The sequence below is a fragment of the Rattus norvegicus genome, chromosome 19 (genome assembly GCF_036323735.1).
Source record: "Rattus norvegicus strain BN/NHsdMcwi chromosome 19, GRCr8, whole genome shotgun sequence".
Taxonomy (NCBI): Eukaryota; Metazoa; Chordata; class Mammalia; order Rodentia; family Muridae; genus Rattus; species Rattus norvegicus.
In genome coordinates, this window is record NC_086037.1 from 15,233,275 (window position 1) to 15,252,610 (window position 19,336).

General features: G+C 45.0%; 2 protein-coding genes across 2 annotated transcripts in view; both read left to right on the forward strand.

Moving 5' to 3' along the window:
- LOC134483152 (uncharacterized) overlaps positions 1-19,336 on the forward strand; it is a 757,250-nt gene that overhangs the window by 171,625 nt on the left and 566,289 nt on the right. The gene's annotated exons all lie outside the window — the stretch shown is intronic.
- LOC134483148 (DNA-directed RNA polymerase II subunit GRINL1A-like) lies at positions 9,290-10,999 on the forward strand. The gene has a single exon (XM_063278396.1). The coding sequence runs from the start codon at positions 9,290-9,292 to the stop codon at positions 10,382-10,384; it is 1,095 nt and encodes a 364-aa protein (XP_063134466.1). The 3' UTR covers positions 10,385-10,999.

Consider the following 19,336-nt stretch of genomic DNA (forward strand, 5'->3'; position numbering starts at 1 on the left):
TGCTGATATAAGGAATAAGACATCCTATAAAACAGCGCCAATCCTTCCTAGAGCTGAAGCCCAGAACACACAAGACTCCCCCAGGGATGGGCCCATCTTAGAAGGTGTGGGATGTTTTATGGCTTAGGTTGTTTCACGGTGAGTGAGAAGTGACTAATATGCACACATGTAGCTGCTTGGGAGCTGGAGAGGCCATAGGACCCCCTAGATCTGATTCTGCACATGACTGTGAACATCCATGTGCTGGGATCTGAACTCAGGTCCTCAATCACTGAGCCATCCCACTGGCCCCTGGCTGTCCCTTTCTAGAATGTTTCTGTATTTTTTCCTACTTGATGCCTTGATACTAGCTCCTAGTCCAAGGGCCTACATACCAGATGAATTCTATAAATGTCTTATAAACACTAAGTATCCTGTGAAGGTTACTATCACCCTGTGCCTAACAGGAAGGCTGAGGAATCCAGTCTGCAGCAAATAGAAGGCCGAGTGCTTTTCCTGTCATTCAGCATGAAGGGCCAGGCCTGCTTTTCACTGCAGGGTCCTGGTTATGCTATGGGTCTTCCTGGTGCACAGTTGTATCCTATGACAAACGATGTGTCTCCTGCAGGAGGAAGAGTGGTCGAGTCATGGTGCCTGCAATATGACAAGAAAACGAAAAAGGTGATGAAGTCCTTTACTTCCAGAGCCACTGGGAGTGGGTGAGGTGGAGGGCAAGTAGGGAGACAGTGGAATCCTGAAGGACACTGTTGGGACCTTTGCCAGGTGCCACTGTGACATCCAGGCTTGGACACAGGGATGAGTCTGGGTAGTCTAGCATCAGCATATGTCAGTCTCCATAGTCTATTGCCCCTGCACCTCCTCACTGCTCCTCTTGCTTTGGAGACCTCAATTTTGCCAAGCCTTTTCTTCAGGACCATCCCCTGAATCATCCAGGTGGCTCCTAAGAGACAGGCACTGACAGCAGACATTTGGTATGGATCACAGGCGAAATTGTCATGGGGCTTTGTGCCATCCTACCCAGAATGCTGTGAAAGGCCCCACTTTGGTGGTGTTCACTTCTGGAATGTCCTGTGTGATAGTTTCAGCTGTGAATAACAAGGCTAGCAGTTTCTACTGCTGCCCACACAGGCCTCCAGCACCCTGAAAGCTGCAGTGCTCACCTAGAAGGGAAGCACATTCAGGACAGGAAGAGCCCTGAGGAGCTCAGTCAGCTTCCTGGTCATCCCTGCAGGGACACCTCACACCTGCAGTGTGTGGTCATCCCTGCAGTGACACCTCACCCCTGCAGTGTGTGGTCATCCCCTGAGTGACACCTCACCCCTGCAGTGTGTGGTCATCCCCGCAGTGACACCACACCCCTGCAGTGTGTAGTCATCCCTGCTGTGACACCTCACCCCTGTAGTGTGTGGTCATCCCTGCAGTGACACCTCACCCCTGCAGTGCAGGCCTTTGTTCCTGTGGCCTTCAGGTTCCGGATTATCTGTTAAACTCAGTTTATAATCAGAATGTGGCATGGTGGCACATACTTCTCATCCCAGCACTTGGGAGGCTTAGTCAGGAGAATCTCCTGAGAACAGGAGTAGGAGGACAGCCTGGCCAACCCATCAGGTGTTACCTGCAGGTCTAGTTCCAGACATAATCCTAGCATGCAGTCATCCCCGGCCATGCAGGGAAAGCATCATGGCACACCAGGAAGCCAGTGAGGCCCATGTTGCTTGACTGGGCAGCTACTTGTTAGCCATAAGGACTAGGGCTCAGAGTGCCCAGAGGCTGTGAGACTGAGGGTTTCAAGGACCCAGCAGCAGGCCAGATGGTCTCAGCCTGGACTCCATACTGAAGAAGGAAGGAGCCCTGAGTCCTGGGCCAAAGCTGTTAGTAGCCCCATGACCTGGGCTGCTGGTGGCTGCTGGGGTCAGGAGCAGTGTCTTAGTGGGTCCTGCTGTGGTGAGAGAGAGCAGCAGAACTTCTGGAGGACAGAGAGGGAGCAAAATAGAATGGTAAGCCAGTGTAGAGATCTCAGAGTGTTTGTGTGAAGCAGAGCTAGGAAGTGGGTTGCAGGGGCAGGGGAGCAGCAGGCTGTGCCTGTAGAGATGAGTCAGCCCAAGGGCAGAGTTGTCAGAGCCCAGCAGCATGGAGTGGGAGAGTATCTCAGGGGAGGGGCTCCTGTCCCTCCAGGACAGTCTCCATCAGAGACTGAAGGGCTGGGCCTGAGAGGCAAGGGGAATTAGGGATGAGGGAGAGACTGAAGAGATGTGGGAAAAGGATGCACCTAGGAGTGAAGCAGGGCCCCCAATGTGGGATGGCTGAGGCCCAACAGAGTTGGATGTTGCTGATCCTACATTAGGCCAGGCCAGAGGGCCCAAGCTCCAGCAGCCAGAAAGGAAGCCAAAGTGTCTGAGGAGGCCTGCATCAGATTGAGTCTCATGAGGGTCCCACCTGTGGCCAAGGCAGGATTTGTTGAAAGCAAGGTTGTGGGTATAATTGTCCTCACCTCTGAAGGGAATAGGTGGCCATGGCTCTCACAGGTACTGACGGTGCAGGGACAGGAGACCTATGGACTGACCTTACTGCCACAGGGCGGCTGAAGGCTCTTGCTGCCTTCAGTTTGTGGTTGTATTAACCTGGTAGCTTCATTTCTTGAGAAGCTTGGGTGGATGAGGTGTAGAGGAAGAAGGTCCAGCTGAGAGGAGAAATCCAGAGTGTTTCATGGCTGGCAAACAGGTTCTGAGATCTGGCCTGTGCACTCAGGCCAGTGTAACTGTTTGTCTTAGCTGCAGGCTCAAGAGGGTTGAACTGACCCAGGATCAAACACCACATGTGCCCTGTGTTTTCCAAGCTTTCTCATGGTTGCAAGCTCTGGGCGAACTCACATGGACTTTTCCATCATTCCCTGAGCTCTATGTGACTCGGATGGATCATGGAGAGATCTCTAAGCCTATGCCAGCACAGCAGTGACATCATGGCAGTGTCTTCTAGGGTTCCAGGACTGGATTTTTTTTTCTCTCTGCTGAAATAAGGAATAAGACATCTTATAAAACAAGGCCAAGCCTTCCTAGAGTTGAAGCCCAGAACACACAAGACTCCCCCAGGGATGGGCCCATCCAAGAAGGTGTGGGATGTTTTGTGGCTTAGGTTGTTTCACGGTGAGTGAGAAGTGTCTAAGATGCACACATGTAGCTGCTTGGGAGCTGGGGAGGTCATGGGACCCCCTAGATCTGATTCTGCAGATGACTGTGAACATCCATGTGCTGGGATCTGAACTCTGGTCCTTAATCACTGAGCCATCCCACTGGCCCCTGGCTATCCCTTACTAGAATGTTTCTGTATTTCCTCCTACTTGATGCCTTGATGCTTGCTCCTAGCCCAATGGCCTATATACAAGATGAATTCTATAAATGTCTTATAAACACTAAGTATCCTGTGAAGGGTACTAGTGCCCTGTTTATAACAGGAAGGCTGAGGAATCCAGTCTGCAACAAAGAGAAGGCCGGGTGCTTTTCCTGTCATTCAGCATGAAGGGCCAGGCCTGCTTTTCATTGTAGCGTCCTGGTTATGCTATGGGTCTTCCTGGTGCAGCAGTCCTGTTCTGTGACAAACGATGTGTCTCCTGCAGGAGGAAGAGTGGTCGAGTCACAGTACCTGCAATATGACAAGAAAACGAAAAAGGTGATGAAGTCCTTGACTCCCAGAACCACAGGAAGTGGGTTAGGTGGAGGGCAAGTAGGGAGACAGCTGAATCCTGAAGGACACTGTTGGGACCTTTGCCAGGTGCCTCTGTGACATCCAGACTTGGACACAGGGATGAGTCTGGGTAGTCTAACATCAGCATATATCGGTCTCCATGGTCTACGGCCCCTGCACCTCCTCACTGCTCCTCTTGCTTTGGAGACCTCAATTTTGCCAGGCCTTTTCTTCAGGACCATCCCCTGAATCATCCAGGTGGCTCCTAAGAGACAGGCACTGACAGCAGACATTTGGTATGGATCACAGGCGAAATTGTCATGGGGCTTTGTGCCATCCTACCCAGAATGCTGTGAAAGGCCCCACTTTGGTGGTGTTCACTTCTGGAATGCCCTGTGTGATAGTTTCAGCTGTGAATAACAAGGCTAGCAGTTTCTACTGCTGCCCACACAGGCCTCCAGCTCCCTGAAAGCTGCAGTGCTCACCTAGAAGGAAGCACATTCAGGACAGGGAGTGCCCTGAGGAGCTCAATCAGCTTCCTGGTCATCCCTGCAGGGACACCTCACCCCTGCAGTGTGTGGTAATCCCTGCAGTGACACCTCACCCCTGCAGTGTGTGGTAATCCCTGCAGTGACACCTCACCCCTGCAGTGTGTGGTCATCCCTGCAGTGTGTGGTCATCCCTGCAGTGACACCTCACCCCTGCAGTGTGTGGTCATCCCCTGAGTGACACCTCAGCACTGCAGTGTGTGGTCATCCCTGCAGTGATGCCTCACCCCTGCAGTGCAGACCTTTGGGCCTGTGTCCTTCAGGTTCCGGATTATCTGTTAAACTCAGTTCATAATCAGAATGTTTTGTGTTCAGCCTCTGCCTGGACTGTACTCCAAGAAGAGTTCAAGGGTTTCTGTGGCAACATCTAGCGACCAAGCCTTAGCAAAAGGATTCCCACATCACCCTGCAGGCAGATTCCAATAGTCATCCCTAGTCCATTTAAGCTGCTGCTGAAGTTGCCTTGAAGGCATAGCCACAGCGACCCCGTGTGTTCAGAGGTGATGTTTTCATTCAGGAACCTGATGCTGAGTCTTCTCCTAACCCAGCAGGCGGTCCCTGCATCAGGCAGGAGTATTGAGTTTCTGTGTTGTCCTGATACCACCTGCTGTGTTCTCCTGGGGCAGAATGGATCTCAGAAGGTCTGGGCCAGTCTCACTGGTTGAGGATTCTTGCAAGGCCTCATCTCCAATTCCTGAGGGAAGGTGTAGGTTAGGAGAATGCCTGGATTTGAAATTCAGTGTTTTCAGATTTCAGGATTGGATGAGGGGTACTCAGCATGTGCATGTGTCCATGTCTCTGTATGCATGCACATGCAGGCCAGGGATGGACACCAGCAACCTTCCTCAGTCACCCTATGCCTCTCACACAAAGGAGCTCTCACACAGAAGCTGTGGCTCACAGATGAGGCTGGTCAGGCTTAGAGTCCCAGAGATTCTTCTGCTGTGCTTCAAAACTTTGAATGTGTGTGTGTGTGTGTGTGTGTGTGTGTGTGTGTGTGTGTGTGTGTGAGAGAGAGAGAGAGAGAGAGAGAGAGAGAGAGATTCTACCAGCTTGTACAACCATGCATGCACATATGGATGCCAGAGGGAAATATCCGGTGTCTTCCTTTTCGAACAGGGTCCTAATCAACTATCAGGTCTCTATATCTTAATATCTAGCAGGGGTCCCAGCGTGAGCATAGCCAGGGCATACACATGCTTGGCTGTCAGGCAGGCAAGAGGCAGAGATCTTGTTCTATTCTTCATGGTTAATGCTCTTAGTGCCCTTGAGGGCCTGGCTGACACCTGCCTGGAGATGGCTGGATCTGATGCTGGCCTAGACATCCAGGGCTATTGATGATGGATGCCCAAAGTGGCCCTCATTCTTGGCAAACTTCTCTCTTCTAGTCTAAATGTGCTTGGGTGTTTAATGCAAGGACTGGGTTGTAGTTTTCCTCTTCCATCCTGCTGCCTCCTTGTTTTCTCCAGCGGGTCACCTGCCCTAGTGAGGAAAGAGAAGTGTGTGAACCACAGCACCACCCTCCCATGCTTCTGCTTGCTGGTCTGTGGTATCTGTTGATGGAGAACCGTTCCTGTGGCGGTCCTGTTGCTGTTTGTGAGTTTTGAGGATTTACGCCAGTGTAGTAATGTGCACAGTCATCCTGGGAAACACCACAGGAAGTTGGTCCCCAGTTTTCAGCACACAGAAGCACAGGCCAGAAGAGATGCCCAGGTGTTGAAGGAGGTCCGGTAGATGTGCTGTTAGTTTCCTGTGTCTGATGCATGATTGTCCCTTGCTTAATAAAATGTATACACAAAACTCTTTAAGTGTCCCACTGACCTCTGAGAAAGAACATCAATGGGAAGATGGCTTTGAACTCTTAACTCCCTGTTCCTGTCCTCATAACAGGTTTCTGTAGCAACCAAAGGAGAGAAGCCACCTGAGGGAAGGAAGTCCAAGACAGTGCCTAGGAGCAGAAGTAGGGTCTGGCTGTAGAGGGGACAAGTGGCTGGGTATAGGGACTCTAGGATCAGAAAAGAGGTTGCATGGCATCTCCCACAGCAACGAAGACAGTCACGCATAGTCATGCTCAAAGGCCAGTCTGATCCAGACTGTCCCTCATTTCCCAGGTGATTATAGATTGTGTCAGGTAGCTGGTGAAAACTGGCCATTATGGGGTCTCTGTAAGAAAGGGCGTGATTCAAGTGTTTATTAAGGTATCATGGCATCAAGAGTATATGAGGACATAGCCATATGTACACAGAACGACTTGCAGATCCAGAGAGCAGGGAGGGAATAGCCAGGAGCTCCTCCTTGCTGCTGCCTTAGGGGTTTGCTGCCTTAGAGCAAAAAGAACAGATGAGAAATCTTCCAGGTTTCTTTCCTCTTTGATTTCTTTATTAACCTAGCCCCTGTGCTACATGTAACCTTGTCACATCCTCTGTCCCATCCCTAAGCCCTCATACCTGTCAGATAAGACAGGGATCTTGCTTTGGGGGGAAGCTCTGGTCCCTCTCTGTCCTAAGAGGCTCTGAGCCATCGCTGAAAGAGAGTCCTCTGAGGATTGAGGGAAGTCCATAGCCCGTGCTCTGACTTCCCGGAAGGTTTGAGGAAGGTGGTCCTCTTCTTGTGGTTCCTCTAGTAGGAGCAGCCCACACTTGGGCCCAGCTCCCACTATCAGGAAAAGACAGGTGGCTCTGGTCTTTGCACAGCTCCAGCGGAATGAACAGTGCATCTCTCCTCTCTCTCTTGCAGGAAGTCTCAGCCTCTGGTGCAGGTGATGTTCCCAAGGCAAAGGAAAGGGAAGTGCAGAGTGAGGACTCCCAGGATCCTTTAAAACATTGTCTGCATTGTCTTCATTAATTTTTATGTTTAATTTTTATTCCATGTGTATTGATCTCATTGTAGGGGTGTGCATTCCAAAGCATGAGTGTTGAAGGTAGAGGAAAAAGCATGGGAGTCACTTTATCCTACCGTGTGGGGTCCCAGGCTCTGAACCGGGTTGTTGAGCTTGGCTACAAAGAGCTTTCATACTGAATTTCCTGCTGGCTCTGATTTCAGGGAGAGCGTCTCATAGAGCCCAGATTGGCCAGTAAACTACTGATCATCCTGCCTCAAGTATTGCCATCTAGTTCATGAAAGGGTTGAGTTATTGAAACGAGTGACTGGGGATGGGCAGAGGTGCATGACTGAGGCTATCTCTGCTCAGTGGCATGCCTTTGGGGACTGATAGTTTTCATCACTGAGATGTCATTTGACTGCAGTGCTCCTCTGGAGAGAAGGAGTCTCTTTTGCCAGGGCATCAGGCTCTCCAAACAGGCCTGGAAGGTGGAAGTCTAGAGGCCAGGCCTGCATTCCACTTCAGAAGCTGCATTTACCACTCTGGACAGTGCTATAGCACAGGGTCACATATCCAGTTCTACCCTGAGACCTGCTGATAAAGAATGTCTATCCTGGGACAATGTCTATCATCGGGTCAAGGTGTGGCCCAACCAACTTATTATAAAGGATGATAGTGGTTGGTTGAAAAAGGCAGTAACTTTCTATGAACCATATATTAAGTTTTTATGTATACTAAAATTAACAATGGAAAGAACAGTGGTAGGAGAGGAAGCTAGAGGACAACTGCTGAAAATTCTTGCTTTTGAAAATGCTAATGAAGAGTATAGGAGAGCATAATTACCTATAAAGGAGACTGGGGATATTAATGCTTATATGAAGGCATGTAAGTATATCTTCTCTGAAAATGGAAAGATGCATTTTTGGCACGTATTGATCCAGATAGAGTTATTAAATTATACATTGAAATACTCTTGAATATCCTATAGGCACTTTAGCTCAAGATGAGTTGCCTTTAGAGTGGATATATATTAAATTTAACTTTAACAAAACATTAACAACATATGAGGAACAAATTTCTTTAATTATTCAGCAAGGCATACAAAGACCTGTTACACTGTGGGGATATGATTGTGCTGCTTTTGTTTTCTCATTAAGCAAAAATAAAGTGGAATATTTAATGCAGACGTCTGAAGTTTTTCAATTAGCCATGATTTCTTACACTAGAAATACTGAATTTCATTTTCCCCATAGTAAATTCTGGGATTGCTTAAGAAAACAAAAAAAAAATGTGATAAATATACTAATTTCTGTTGATCCATTACCATCTGCCTTTACTGTATTTACAGATGGCTCCAAGACCAAAGATCTAAGACAGATGGCTTATTGGACCAAAGATAAATTTTGGGGACAAGAATCTTCTTTTGGGTCAGTACAACAAAATGAAGTATTAGCAGTAATTAATGTATTGCTGGATTTTACTCATGATGTAAAAATATTATAGCCGAGTCAGCTTATGTTGTAGTAGTAGTACAGAATATTGCAACTGCTGTTGTTTCTACATCTAAGGCTATATTAAATGTTATTCTCACATATTAAAGGACTATTGTTATTCTGAAACTCTAGAATATTTATTACACATATTAGATTACATTCAAGATTGCCAGCATCTTTAACACTTGGCAATCATATGGTAGATCAATTAGTGGCATTTGCTACCCCAGAAGAAAACAGTCATAATCATGCCAATGCAGGATATTTGCATATTAAATATAAGGTTCCCTATTCTGAAGCCAAACAAATTATTGCTAATTGTCGTATTTGTGAGCCTTCACTTATAAAATGTATTCCATCTGAAATTAATCCCAGAAGAATGCAACCTAATACATCGTGGCAGATGGATGGAACCCATATTTCTGAGTTTGGTCGTCTTTCATATATCCATGTAAGCATAGATAATTTTTCAAAATTTGTATGGGCTACACCATTGCCAGGAGTACGCACTGCTCATGTTATACAGCATCTATTGGAAACTTCTGCTGTTATGGGACCGCCTTCTAAAATTAAAACTGATTATGGACCAACATATATTTCTTATCAATTTAAACAATTTTGTCGGCTCTTCCGGGAAAATGGCGACTCCTGCACATGCTCCAGAGTTGCTGCTGCCCTGGAGCCTGCGACCTCCATGGGCCCTGCTGGGGAACCCTGCCTGCGGGGCCAGCCTCAGCCCATGCACAATGTGCTCCCTGCCCTGTGGCTTTGAGCCCCCAGTTCCTGAGGACGTGGGGCGGCAGAGTTTGGCGGAGCTGCGGGAGAGGTTGAGGCGCCAGGAGAGACTTTTGAGCAAAGAAAAATTCATTTGCAAATTGCCCGACAAAGGTAAAAAGATCTCAGACACCACTGCCAAACTGAAAGCTGCCATTTCAGAAAGTGAAGAGGTCAGAGGGAGAACTGAACTACTTCATCCTGTTAGTGTTGACTGTAAGCTAAGGCATAAAGCAACCACAAGAGTTGATACCGACATAGACAAGGCCCAGAATTCTGACCTGATGCTTGATACTTCATCATTAGTTCCTGAATGTCCGTCAGTAGACATTGAATCATCTAAAACAACCTCAGAAACTCAGGGACCTACACAGCTCACTCACAAAGGCAATGAAGAGACTTTGGAGACTGGCTGCACAGTGAGTACCAGCCTGTCTGTCCTCATCACAGCCCAGGCTCCCCCATCTGAAGTTAATGAACATCTCCCCCAGCATTCAAGTCAAGCAGAAGAGGTTTCCAGCAGCGTCGACAGTCTGTTTATCACTAAATTGCAAAAGATCACAACTGCAGACCAGACCGAACCCTCAGAAGAAAACACCAGCACTGAGAACTTTCCAGAACTGCAGAGTGAGACTCCTAAGAAGCCTCATTACATGACAGTGATAGAAATGCGAGCTAGAAACCCAGTGTCCCCTCCTCATAAGTTTAAGACCAATGTGTTACCCACACAACAGAGTGACTCACCAAGTCATTGTCAGAGGGCTCAGTCTCCTGCTTCCTCAGAAGAGCAGCGAAGCAGGGCTAGGCAGCATCTTGATGATGTCACAGCAGCTCGCCTTCTTCTGCTCCACCCCCTGCCTGCACAGCTGCTCTCCATAGAAGAGTCCCTGGCTCTGCAGAAAGAGCAGAAGCAGAATTATGAGGAGATGCGGGCAAAGCTCGCAGCACAGAAACTAGCCGAGAGACTGAATATTACAATGCAGAGCTACAATCCAGAAGGGGAGTCTTCAGGGAGATACCGAGAAGTGAGTGATGAAGATGATGCCCAGTCCTCGGACAAATGCTGAAAATGAGCGCTGGGAGATCCCGGGAGTCGACTGTTGAGCTTACATTGTCTCATCGAACTTCCTAACAAGTACCAAGACAGTGTCAGACCTTGTTGAGGGACAGCAGTTTAAGTTACACAAAGGTAGCTACAAAATAAGAACCCAGTTTGTCTTACAGAAGATGATCTTCACATGCTTGAACAGTTCTATATTTGAACATTGTGTTTGTCCGTATTGTGTTACAGTTTTGCAGTATATTGTGCATTAGTCTGATATTTTAGTGTGAGTAGAACACACGTTTTCTTTAAGATATCTGCTTTTTCCTTCTTCGTATTCTTATCAGATAGCACTGCTTACACCCCTTCTGGTGAAATACTTTGTTATCCCAGGCACCTAAAGTGAATTAGGAAGGCCTGGTCCCCCTCACTCGAGAAATGAGGGGAGCAGTCTAAAGAATGGTACGCATGCTTGCATGGACACGTTCCTGAGACGCTGGATGTGAAATGCCGCACACAACACTCGGGAACCACCACCACTGTGTCTGCTGCTCTGTCCTCTCTTGGGGCGACTGCTGTCAACTGTGATGAGGTTAAGGAGCACGTGGAAGAAGTGCTGGGTGAGGAGGGTCTTCTGTGCTGGTGTGGGGAACTGCTACTGGCTGCCCTAGGCTTGAACTCATTGCCATCTGGGATGGTAGGTCCCTGTACAGGACACTCGTGCTTGGTAAGGAAACCAGTGTTTTTCTAAGTGTTACAGTTGAATTGTCAGTTAATTGCTTTTTTTCCTTGTTAAACCCACAGAGGTGTTTACAGGCTGCAGAAACCTCAGTCCTGTATGTGCACATTTGTGCTGTTTAAAATGATTATATGATCATTTCCAGCAAAGATAACAATGTTATCAAAAAGCCTTTGTCTATTATGTGGAACTTGTAAAGGAGAAATAAAATACCAATCAGAGCAAAAAAAAAACCATTTTGTCAATGATATCATATTGTACATATTACTGGTATAGAATACCATCCACAAGGACAAGCTTTTGTTGAAAGAGTTCACCATACCCTGAAATGACAAATTATAAAATTAAAAAGGAGGAAAAGAGATGACCTTACACAGCCTGAATGGAGTTTGCACACCTGTCCCAGAGTAATATTGGCATAAGCATTATTTTTTATTAATCTTCTTAATTTACCACAAGGTGAAGGTATATGAAGAGCAGATAGACACTTTATTGGACTTCTCCCTGAAGGCATGGAACAGACAATATGGATAAAAATTGCCCGAGATGCTGAATGACAGGAAGGGATATTACTGTATGTAGGGGAGAGGGTTTTGTCTCCTTACAGGATGGGGGACAATTCTGGTTACCCGGGAGACGGATCCAAGCACAGAATGATAAGAACCACTCCCTACCCTCAGAGGAATCCAGTTAAACCAGCTACATTTTCTCCTGATGGATGTTCTCCTGAGATGAAGGAGGTGTCCTCCATTACTGAGGCCCTGGCTTCTCTTTGTGTCGCCAAAGGACAACGGAGAAGGATCGATGCAGTGACAACCCCATTACCTATGTGGGGTCAGGTGAAGCGATTAAGCACTGAAAGGAAAACTATGTTGTCTCCTGTAGGAAAGCCCTTTACTGCTGAGCACGTATTGTTAGCAGTGTATGCTTTACTCACGGTTTCTTCTGTTGCGGCCAATGCGAGTTATCAGGCTTATATTCCTTATCCACCTTTATTTGAACCTGCTACTTGGCGGGGAAACAGATGTGGTTTTATACACCACCCCAAGCATTTTATCATCTCTTTGGAATAATTTGACCTTTTGAATAGACGTGATGGAGCTTTGTATAATTTTCCTTATGCTGGATTAAAGATGCCTTTGTGTTTAGGAAAAAGACCAGGCCTACAAATGGGTTATTAAAATTGGCGATTACCAGGAATAATGGTTACAGGCTCCAGGATTGACAGCTTGGTCTATAACCAAAATTGGAATAACATTACATTTGTTAGCGAGCCAGTATATCCTACTTGTGCTTGGTTTACTTATGTAGGCTTAAAATATCTCCCATGCAATTGGAAATACTGCCCTGGCATGTTTGGAAAAATTATTCAAGATAAATGAATAAATTTGAATCCTTATGGCCAATTATTAATACATGTTCAGAACGGAATGTTACCACTTGTGATTTGTCAAATGTTAACAGGATGAACTGAGAGGAGAATGAACGCCTTAATGGATGCTTGCTGATGGAATGTGGAGATGGAGGCCTTGCTGATAACTGACTGGCCTCTGTGGAAGATCCTACTGCGTTTCAAGCTCATTTGTGGAAGACTGTCACTGCATTAAAAGAAGGTGTGCTTGCTAATGGAAGCTTTTCTGGGACACTCTATCTGCCTCTCAGTACAATTTTACAACATTTAAGGAAGAAAAGGTTACTACTTGTATTCCTATGCCATATTTCTTTTTAATAGGAAGATTTAATTTTGCTAATGGATTTGCTTGTACTAACTGTCATTGTATTCATGTATTAATTCATCTATTCAGTTTAATATAAATCAATATTCTATTATGATATTCAGCAAAAAATATATGTATGGAGGCCTGTTAATTTGAGACATCATTGGTCTCAAGATCCTCTTAATTATATGATTATTGAATTTTTTAATAATCTGCTGAGGAACAGTAAAAGAATTATTGGAGTTTGTAGCTACTATTTTAAGCCTTATTTCTGTTGCTACTTTGGCAGCCATTTCCAGCATAGCATTAAAAACATCTATTGAGACAAAGCGTTTTGTTGAAGACTGGCATAAAGATTCACATGAGTAATGGATAGAGGAAACTAAAACTGATACTAGACTTCAACATCAAGTAGATGTTTCAAAACAAACAGTAGAATGGTTGGGTCGAAAGAAGTTATTTATTAAAAAATATGAGGATTTAAGATATGATTGAAATCCTACTACTTTTGTGTTAATAAATATATGGATAATGATACAGAACATGATTGGAAGTTAATTCAAGCCTATTTGGAAGGTAATGAAAGTGCTACAAAAGTAATTAATGCCTTGAAATACGATGCTCGAATGTCTTTTGGTAAACAGCTAGAAGATACTACCCCTATGGAAATAGCGAAATTATTGGCTGATCAATTGACAGGATTAGATCCCAAGGCTTGGCTTCAAAGGATTTTCCATAGCTTGGGAGGAGCTAGTTTTGCCATAATCTTATGTACATTATGTATTATGTTGCTTTATTTTTACATGATTAAACCCCTACAAAGACTTTTGCTATGTTATGGAAAGTGTTTCTTATAAAACAAAAGAAAAAAGAAGGAATTGTTAAGACATAGAGATGCAGCTCCCAGGCAGGGTCAAGAAAGGAATGGAGACAGATACAAGTAGGGGCTGGAATTCCACCCTGGAGAACAAAATCTTTTTCTCACTTGGCCTTAAGCTATGTTCTGCTGTGTCCTGTTTCTGTGGAAGTGGTTCTAACGCTCTCTTGGTAATGGTGAGTATATTTTGATTAAAATAAGAGAGGTGACTTGTTATATGAATATTTTGAGAAGAAGCCTTTGTTTATTCGTATTTCTTTGTTTAGTCTTCCCTCAGTTGTTCCTGGTATCCTGGGAATAATGATCTTATGATATCTTGACAAAATGAAAATTGTAGTTATTCATATTCCCAGCTATATAGGGATTAATAAAGCTTGCAACTGTGTGCAGTTGCTTCTGCCTTTGCTCTGCACCCCCTGTGTCCTGGGGGTATGTGACCATACCCAGGGCCCCCAATTCACTAGACATTGACAATGGGTCACCCCACAAAAAAGAAACCAGAAGCATCTACCTTACTTAAAAATGGGTATTTTATTGAATGCACACACTAACACTGATTGATCATATCCATGTGACTACTGAAGCTTTTTCTGCTGTCTGTAGTGGTGAGGACGTCAAAATCTTACTGAAAACCATGCACACTCGGTTTAGGTTGTATTAAAGTTGCCCACCATGTCAGTGTTCCCTGCAAGGTGCCATGGGACAGTAGTAGCATGAGTCTGCATGCACATCTACACATTTCACTAGGGACTACACACACACACACACACACACACACAGACACACACACACACACACTTTACTGACATGGTGCACATTCTTTGCACACAAGGAAGAAAGTGAGCAGTAATGAAAACACACCAATAATGGAATTGATGGAGGGAGCTATGGGGAAGCTGGGGCTTAGAGTTACTTAAAGGCCCTATGCAGGCTCTCCTTCTGTTGGAGGAGAAACTTCAAGTGCAACGTGGTTCTTTATTTTCTTTCTCTAAAGCACAGAGGGCTAGGGTGGAACACAGGGCTTTGAGCATGTTCGGCAAGTGCAGTCACACTGAATTAAATCCTAGGGCTGGAACCCTATTAATCTTCTACAGAATTCCAGAGCAGCCTGGATGAAGACTCTCAGCTGAAAAGATGGACATCTCAAGACAGGAACTGACAATGGCTGACAGACTTGACTGAAGACTGGAAATGTTTTGCTATCTCACAGGAAAAGAAGGCCCCTCCTACCACACTGTACTCTAAGGACAGTTTATGCAGGTTAGGATGACATGAACTATTGTCTCATGTCACAGATATCAGCACAAAGTATCCCGGGTTGTATGCCAATGGCAGCATTAACATGACAAAGCACACAGTGTCATGAAGACATAAATCATGAGTTTATGTAGCAAGACCCAGGCCTCTTCCAGGTTCTTAGATAGTAACTGAGAACCTCAAATACGGTAGTGATGTGATAGTGTGGGGGTGAATCTAGTTACAACTAGTTTCTATTGTGACACAGATGACTCTTTTTGTGTCATGGTCAGCTTATAATGAATGACTAGACCTAAGCATGAGAATAACCAAATACTACATTGCTTCTCTAGCTGCTGAGCTTTTAAAAGCCCTGGGGTGACAGCAAGCTTTTGTGGACATTCTGGATTGGTCCTTCTGTACTTTAACTCTGTGAGTCGCCTCCACTCTCAGTAAGTTAGTTCAATTCCATAAATTGGATATCTGTCATCTGGAAAAAATACATTCTCAATACGATCCCAGATTGGCCATGGAAAAAGGGTAGCTTGAACTGTCCCACCTCGGTTCTGGGCTTGCACAGGCCTGCTCTCCAAAAAAAAACCTGTGTTCACAGCTGCAGGCTACATTCACTATGGATGCTGTTGAGGTTCCTCCCTAAACTGCTTAGATTAAAATAATTTTTTTGCTAACAATCAAAAAACTCATTATGCCAAGCTGGGCTACAGGAAGTTACTTTCTATTCTGTATTTTATGAGATGTGAATATTATACATGGTCCTCATTGGTAATAGGTGAAAGATCTGCTCTAATATGGACACTAAGTGATGCTGGAGGATGATCCTTACCCACAATGAGCAGTGGGGACACCAGAGCCCTGTAGGGATGCCTGACAACCTAACACGTTGAGCACGCATGGCTCAGTAAGTTCCCTGTGAACACACATCTCCTGAGATCTCTCTATTTAATTGGAGGTGATCCTGTCCACCTAATACTGCACCTCATGTGGAATAACAAAAGCCACCTGCAGGAGCTGTGGTGATGACTCACAGGGTAGAGCATCGGCTGCTCTCTCAGAAGAACCACATGGACCCTAACAATTGGGTAAAGCATGTCAGTGATTACATCATAAAGTGTGTGTCTGAGAAAGAGCCACATTCTCCACACAAAAGACACTGTCACACTGGGTACCCCTTGGTGAATTTGAATTCACTTATTAGCCCAGGCTGCATGGAACATGCAGAGATCCATCTCTAGCTGTCAGTTCTAGGTCCACAGGAGGGGACAGAACCCTTGAGTAAGAAAGATGGTCTTAACAGTCAAGAGATAGAATTCAATTTTTATTCATAAGGAATTCATTTTTACAACAAAACGGAATTAAAACGAATAAATTAAAATATTTAAAATATTTGAAAAGTGAAAAACAGTAACAAGAACATATAAATATGAAACAACAAAAAGAAAATTTCAATTAAAATCCTAACAAATATATTTCTAAACAGCACATTCTTAACGAACATTTAGAAGCACAGATGTATTGCTGTTTCTCCTCTTGCACACATAATGAAAGGCGGTCCCCCAAGCTGTCTCTCAAGTGCTGTTTTCTGAGAAGAAAGTAAGACCTCAATCAGTCAGGCTGGCTTAGTGTTATATAAATTTAGGGTCTCTAAGAAATGACAAATTAACTCTGAGGAAGAATACTCATCCAAAAAATTTGTTACCATTCAGGATGTTTGTCATCAGGGACTCCTGAGAAAGCAACTTATTCTTCAGGAAGCTCTCTTACTGCTGTGTGTGCAATTCCAGCTCTCTTGCACTTTCTGAGACCTGGGAGAGGAAGGCAGTTTTTCAGACACTGATTTGGTGGTGAAATGCAAGGCAGCTGTCGGAAGGCTGCCTTCTACCACCTCAGTTCTATTGGACAGTCAACATGGACCTTTTAACTGATATCATTGTTGCTAACTCTTTGGGAAGGGCAAAATCTCCAGAGAGCCTCAAAGTAATGTGGGCTGCCAATATGGGACCCAGACTTATACCAGTCCAAACCAAGTACAGGCCAATGGGAAGAGACCTCATTGGGTTGCAGAAAGAAAGGAGACGTCCATATGTCACCAAGGTTAAAACCAATGACAAGTTCTAATTTGACATTTGCACTTTGTTCTTATCCCGCAATGACGCTTCCTACACAAGAAGTCACATGACCACAGAGTGTCATTTGTCAAAGAACCAAGAACTTGTTCAAAACTCTACATAGCATCCAATCTATCACATGGATATGCAATAATGAGGTATGTTATTAATCTGTCACCATTTCTATACTGTAGCTTCAAAAAGAGCAGACAAATATACTTGGAAAATAATTCAGTTTCTGAAAAGTGTTTAACTTCCCAGAAAACTTGTGCATAGGCAGAGCAATGAACAGTGCCATTACATGAGGTGGTTGGCTGGTTGTGAGTGTAAATTAGAAAGGTGGTAAGAGAAGCAAAGATGTATCAAATTGGCAAATTTTATCAGATATTGTTAAGCTAACACAGCTGCTCGTCCCTACCAGATGATGCTGGGTCTGGACGTTGATGGTCTTTATCTTTCTTGTTGAAGTCAACCAAATATTTCTGGTTCAGTGCACAATCAAGATGTACCTCCCTGCTCCCCTGCTTCCGTGGGACCAACTTCTTCCTACATGTGTTCTCCATCAGGAGCTGGCTGAGCAGATTTCTGGAAATACAGTCTGCATAGTAAGATCATGCTGCCCCTTTCTCCCATTCCTACTCCCAAATCCCACTAACTCTACCAGGTCCCAGATACCCATGAAGACTTAATAGAATTAATTTCGATACATATAATGCTGCTGCACAAACCACAAAGAGTAAATTCCGGGAAGAATAAATTGTTTGTTTGGCCCGAGCACCAATTAGTGTCCACATCTCTCAAAAAGAACATGGATCTACTACTATCCATGAAAGCCCAATGCATGGGGCCAACATCAATTAGTAGTGGGCCAACACCCTCGAAGGAGGTCAGTAGAACCAAGAGAAGGTCATTCTAACCATGTGGTCCACGCACTGAGTGTTGTAAAACCTGGTGTGACCCCAGAAGTTCAGGTCAGCCTAATAATCTTCTGTTGACTTCAATCAGTTCTGTTCTAGCTAGAGCCTTCTGAAAATGCCTAGACAATCCTTGGATGAGTAACAGTCTGTTATGGAACTGAAAACTGAGTCCTAATGACCCTGGCACACTGATGTGTAAACAGCACAAGAGATAGAACCAGAGCTGAAGACCATGCAATCCAGAACAAAGAAATCAGAAATGGCCATTCCACAGGTGACAGCCTTTCTGACCAGGACTTACCTAGAGAAGGTAATCTCCTTCTTCAGCTTATGGTTGTTCTCATGGATCTCAGTGTTCTCCATCTCTAAGTTGTGCAGAATTGACATGACCTCCTCCTCCATTCTCTCCAGGTCTTCATAATATGGATTTGGCCTGAAGTGTGGCTTGGCCCCAAATGATAGAATACACTGAACATCAGCATTTAGGAATATATGAACTCAGGGTGGGTCCTGTACTACCCCAGTCCTGGAAGGACACCTTCCTAACTGTACATATTGGGATCTTCTTCAGCTTCAGAAATGTGTTTTTCTGCGTCCAGGGCACCAGAATCTCAGCATCCAGATGGAGGGTTCCCTAGCTCCCTTTGTTCAATCAAGAGGAATTCTGCAGTCAAGCCAGTTAAGCTATCAAGAGCCTAGGCCACACCTCTCCATGCTCCCCCACCCCTACACACCCAGAAACCTGTGATTTCTTTTTTCCTGTTTTGATAACAGACCTTATATCAACACAAAATTATAATCTGCACAAAGAATACAAATATACAGACAAACGTGGCCACACAGGCAAAGAACTGTGTTGTTGACAGTGGGGCTCCCAGAACAAAGCATTCACATCACCATGAAAGTGTTAGAGGTAAATACTCAGGCCAAGACATAGACCCCTAGTTTCCAAGTTTGGAGGGAAATATAAACATATAAAAGTTGTGCATATGCATTTGGATGTATGCACACACAGATTCACAGACTGAGACACACCGACAAAAAAGAGAAATGTAAACAGAGTCAGAGAAAGAGAAGGAGAAATATGGAAACAGAGAGCACTGTGAGAACCAGGAGAAATGCATGCACCATTGCTGTCTCAGAGGGCAAGACACACAGACAATAACAAACAGGCCTGAGCCTGAGACCTTCTAGTCAAGCATTGAGATGAACAGTTTGAGACCAGGCCCCTTAGGCTGCTGCCTGGATCTTCCAGCACTCAGTGCACTGCCTAGCAAGTAGAGACACTCACCATAAACCCACTGCAATTACAATCATGCAAAGCCACCAGCTGTCAAGGGCTTTCCAAATGCACACTGGGAACT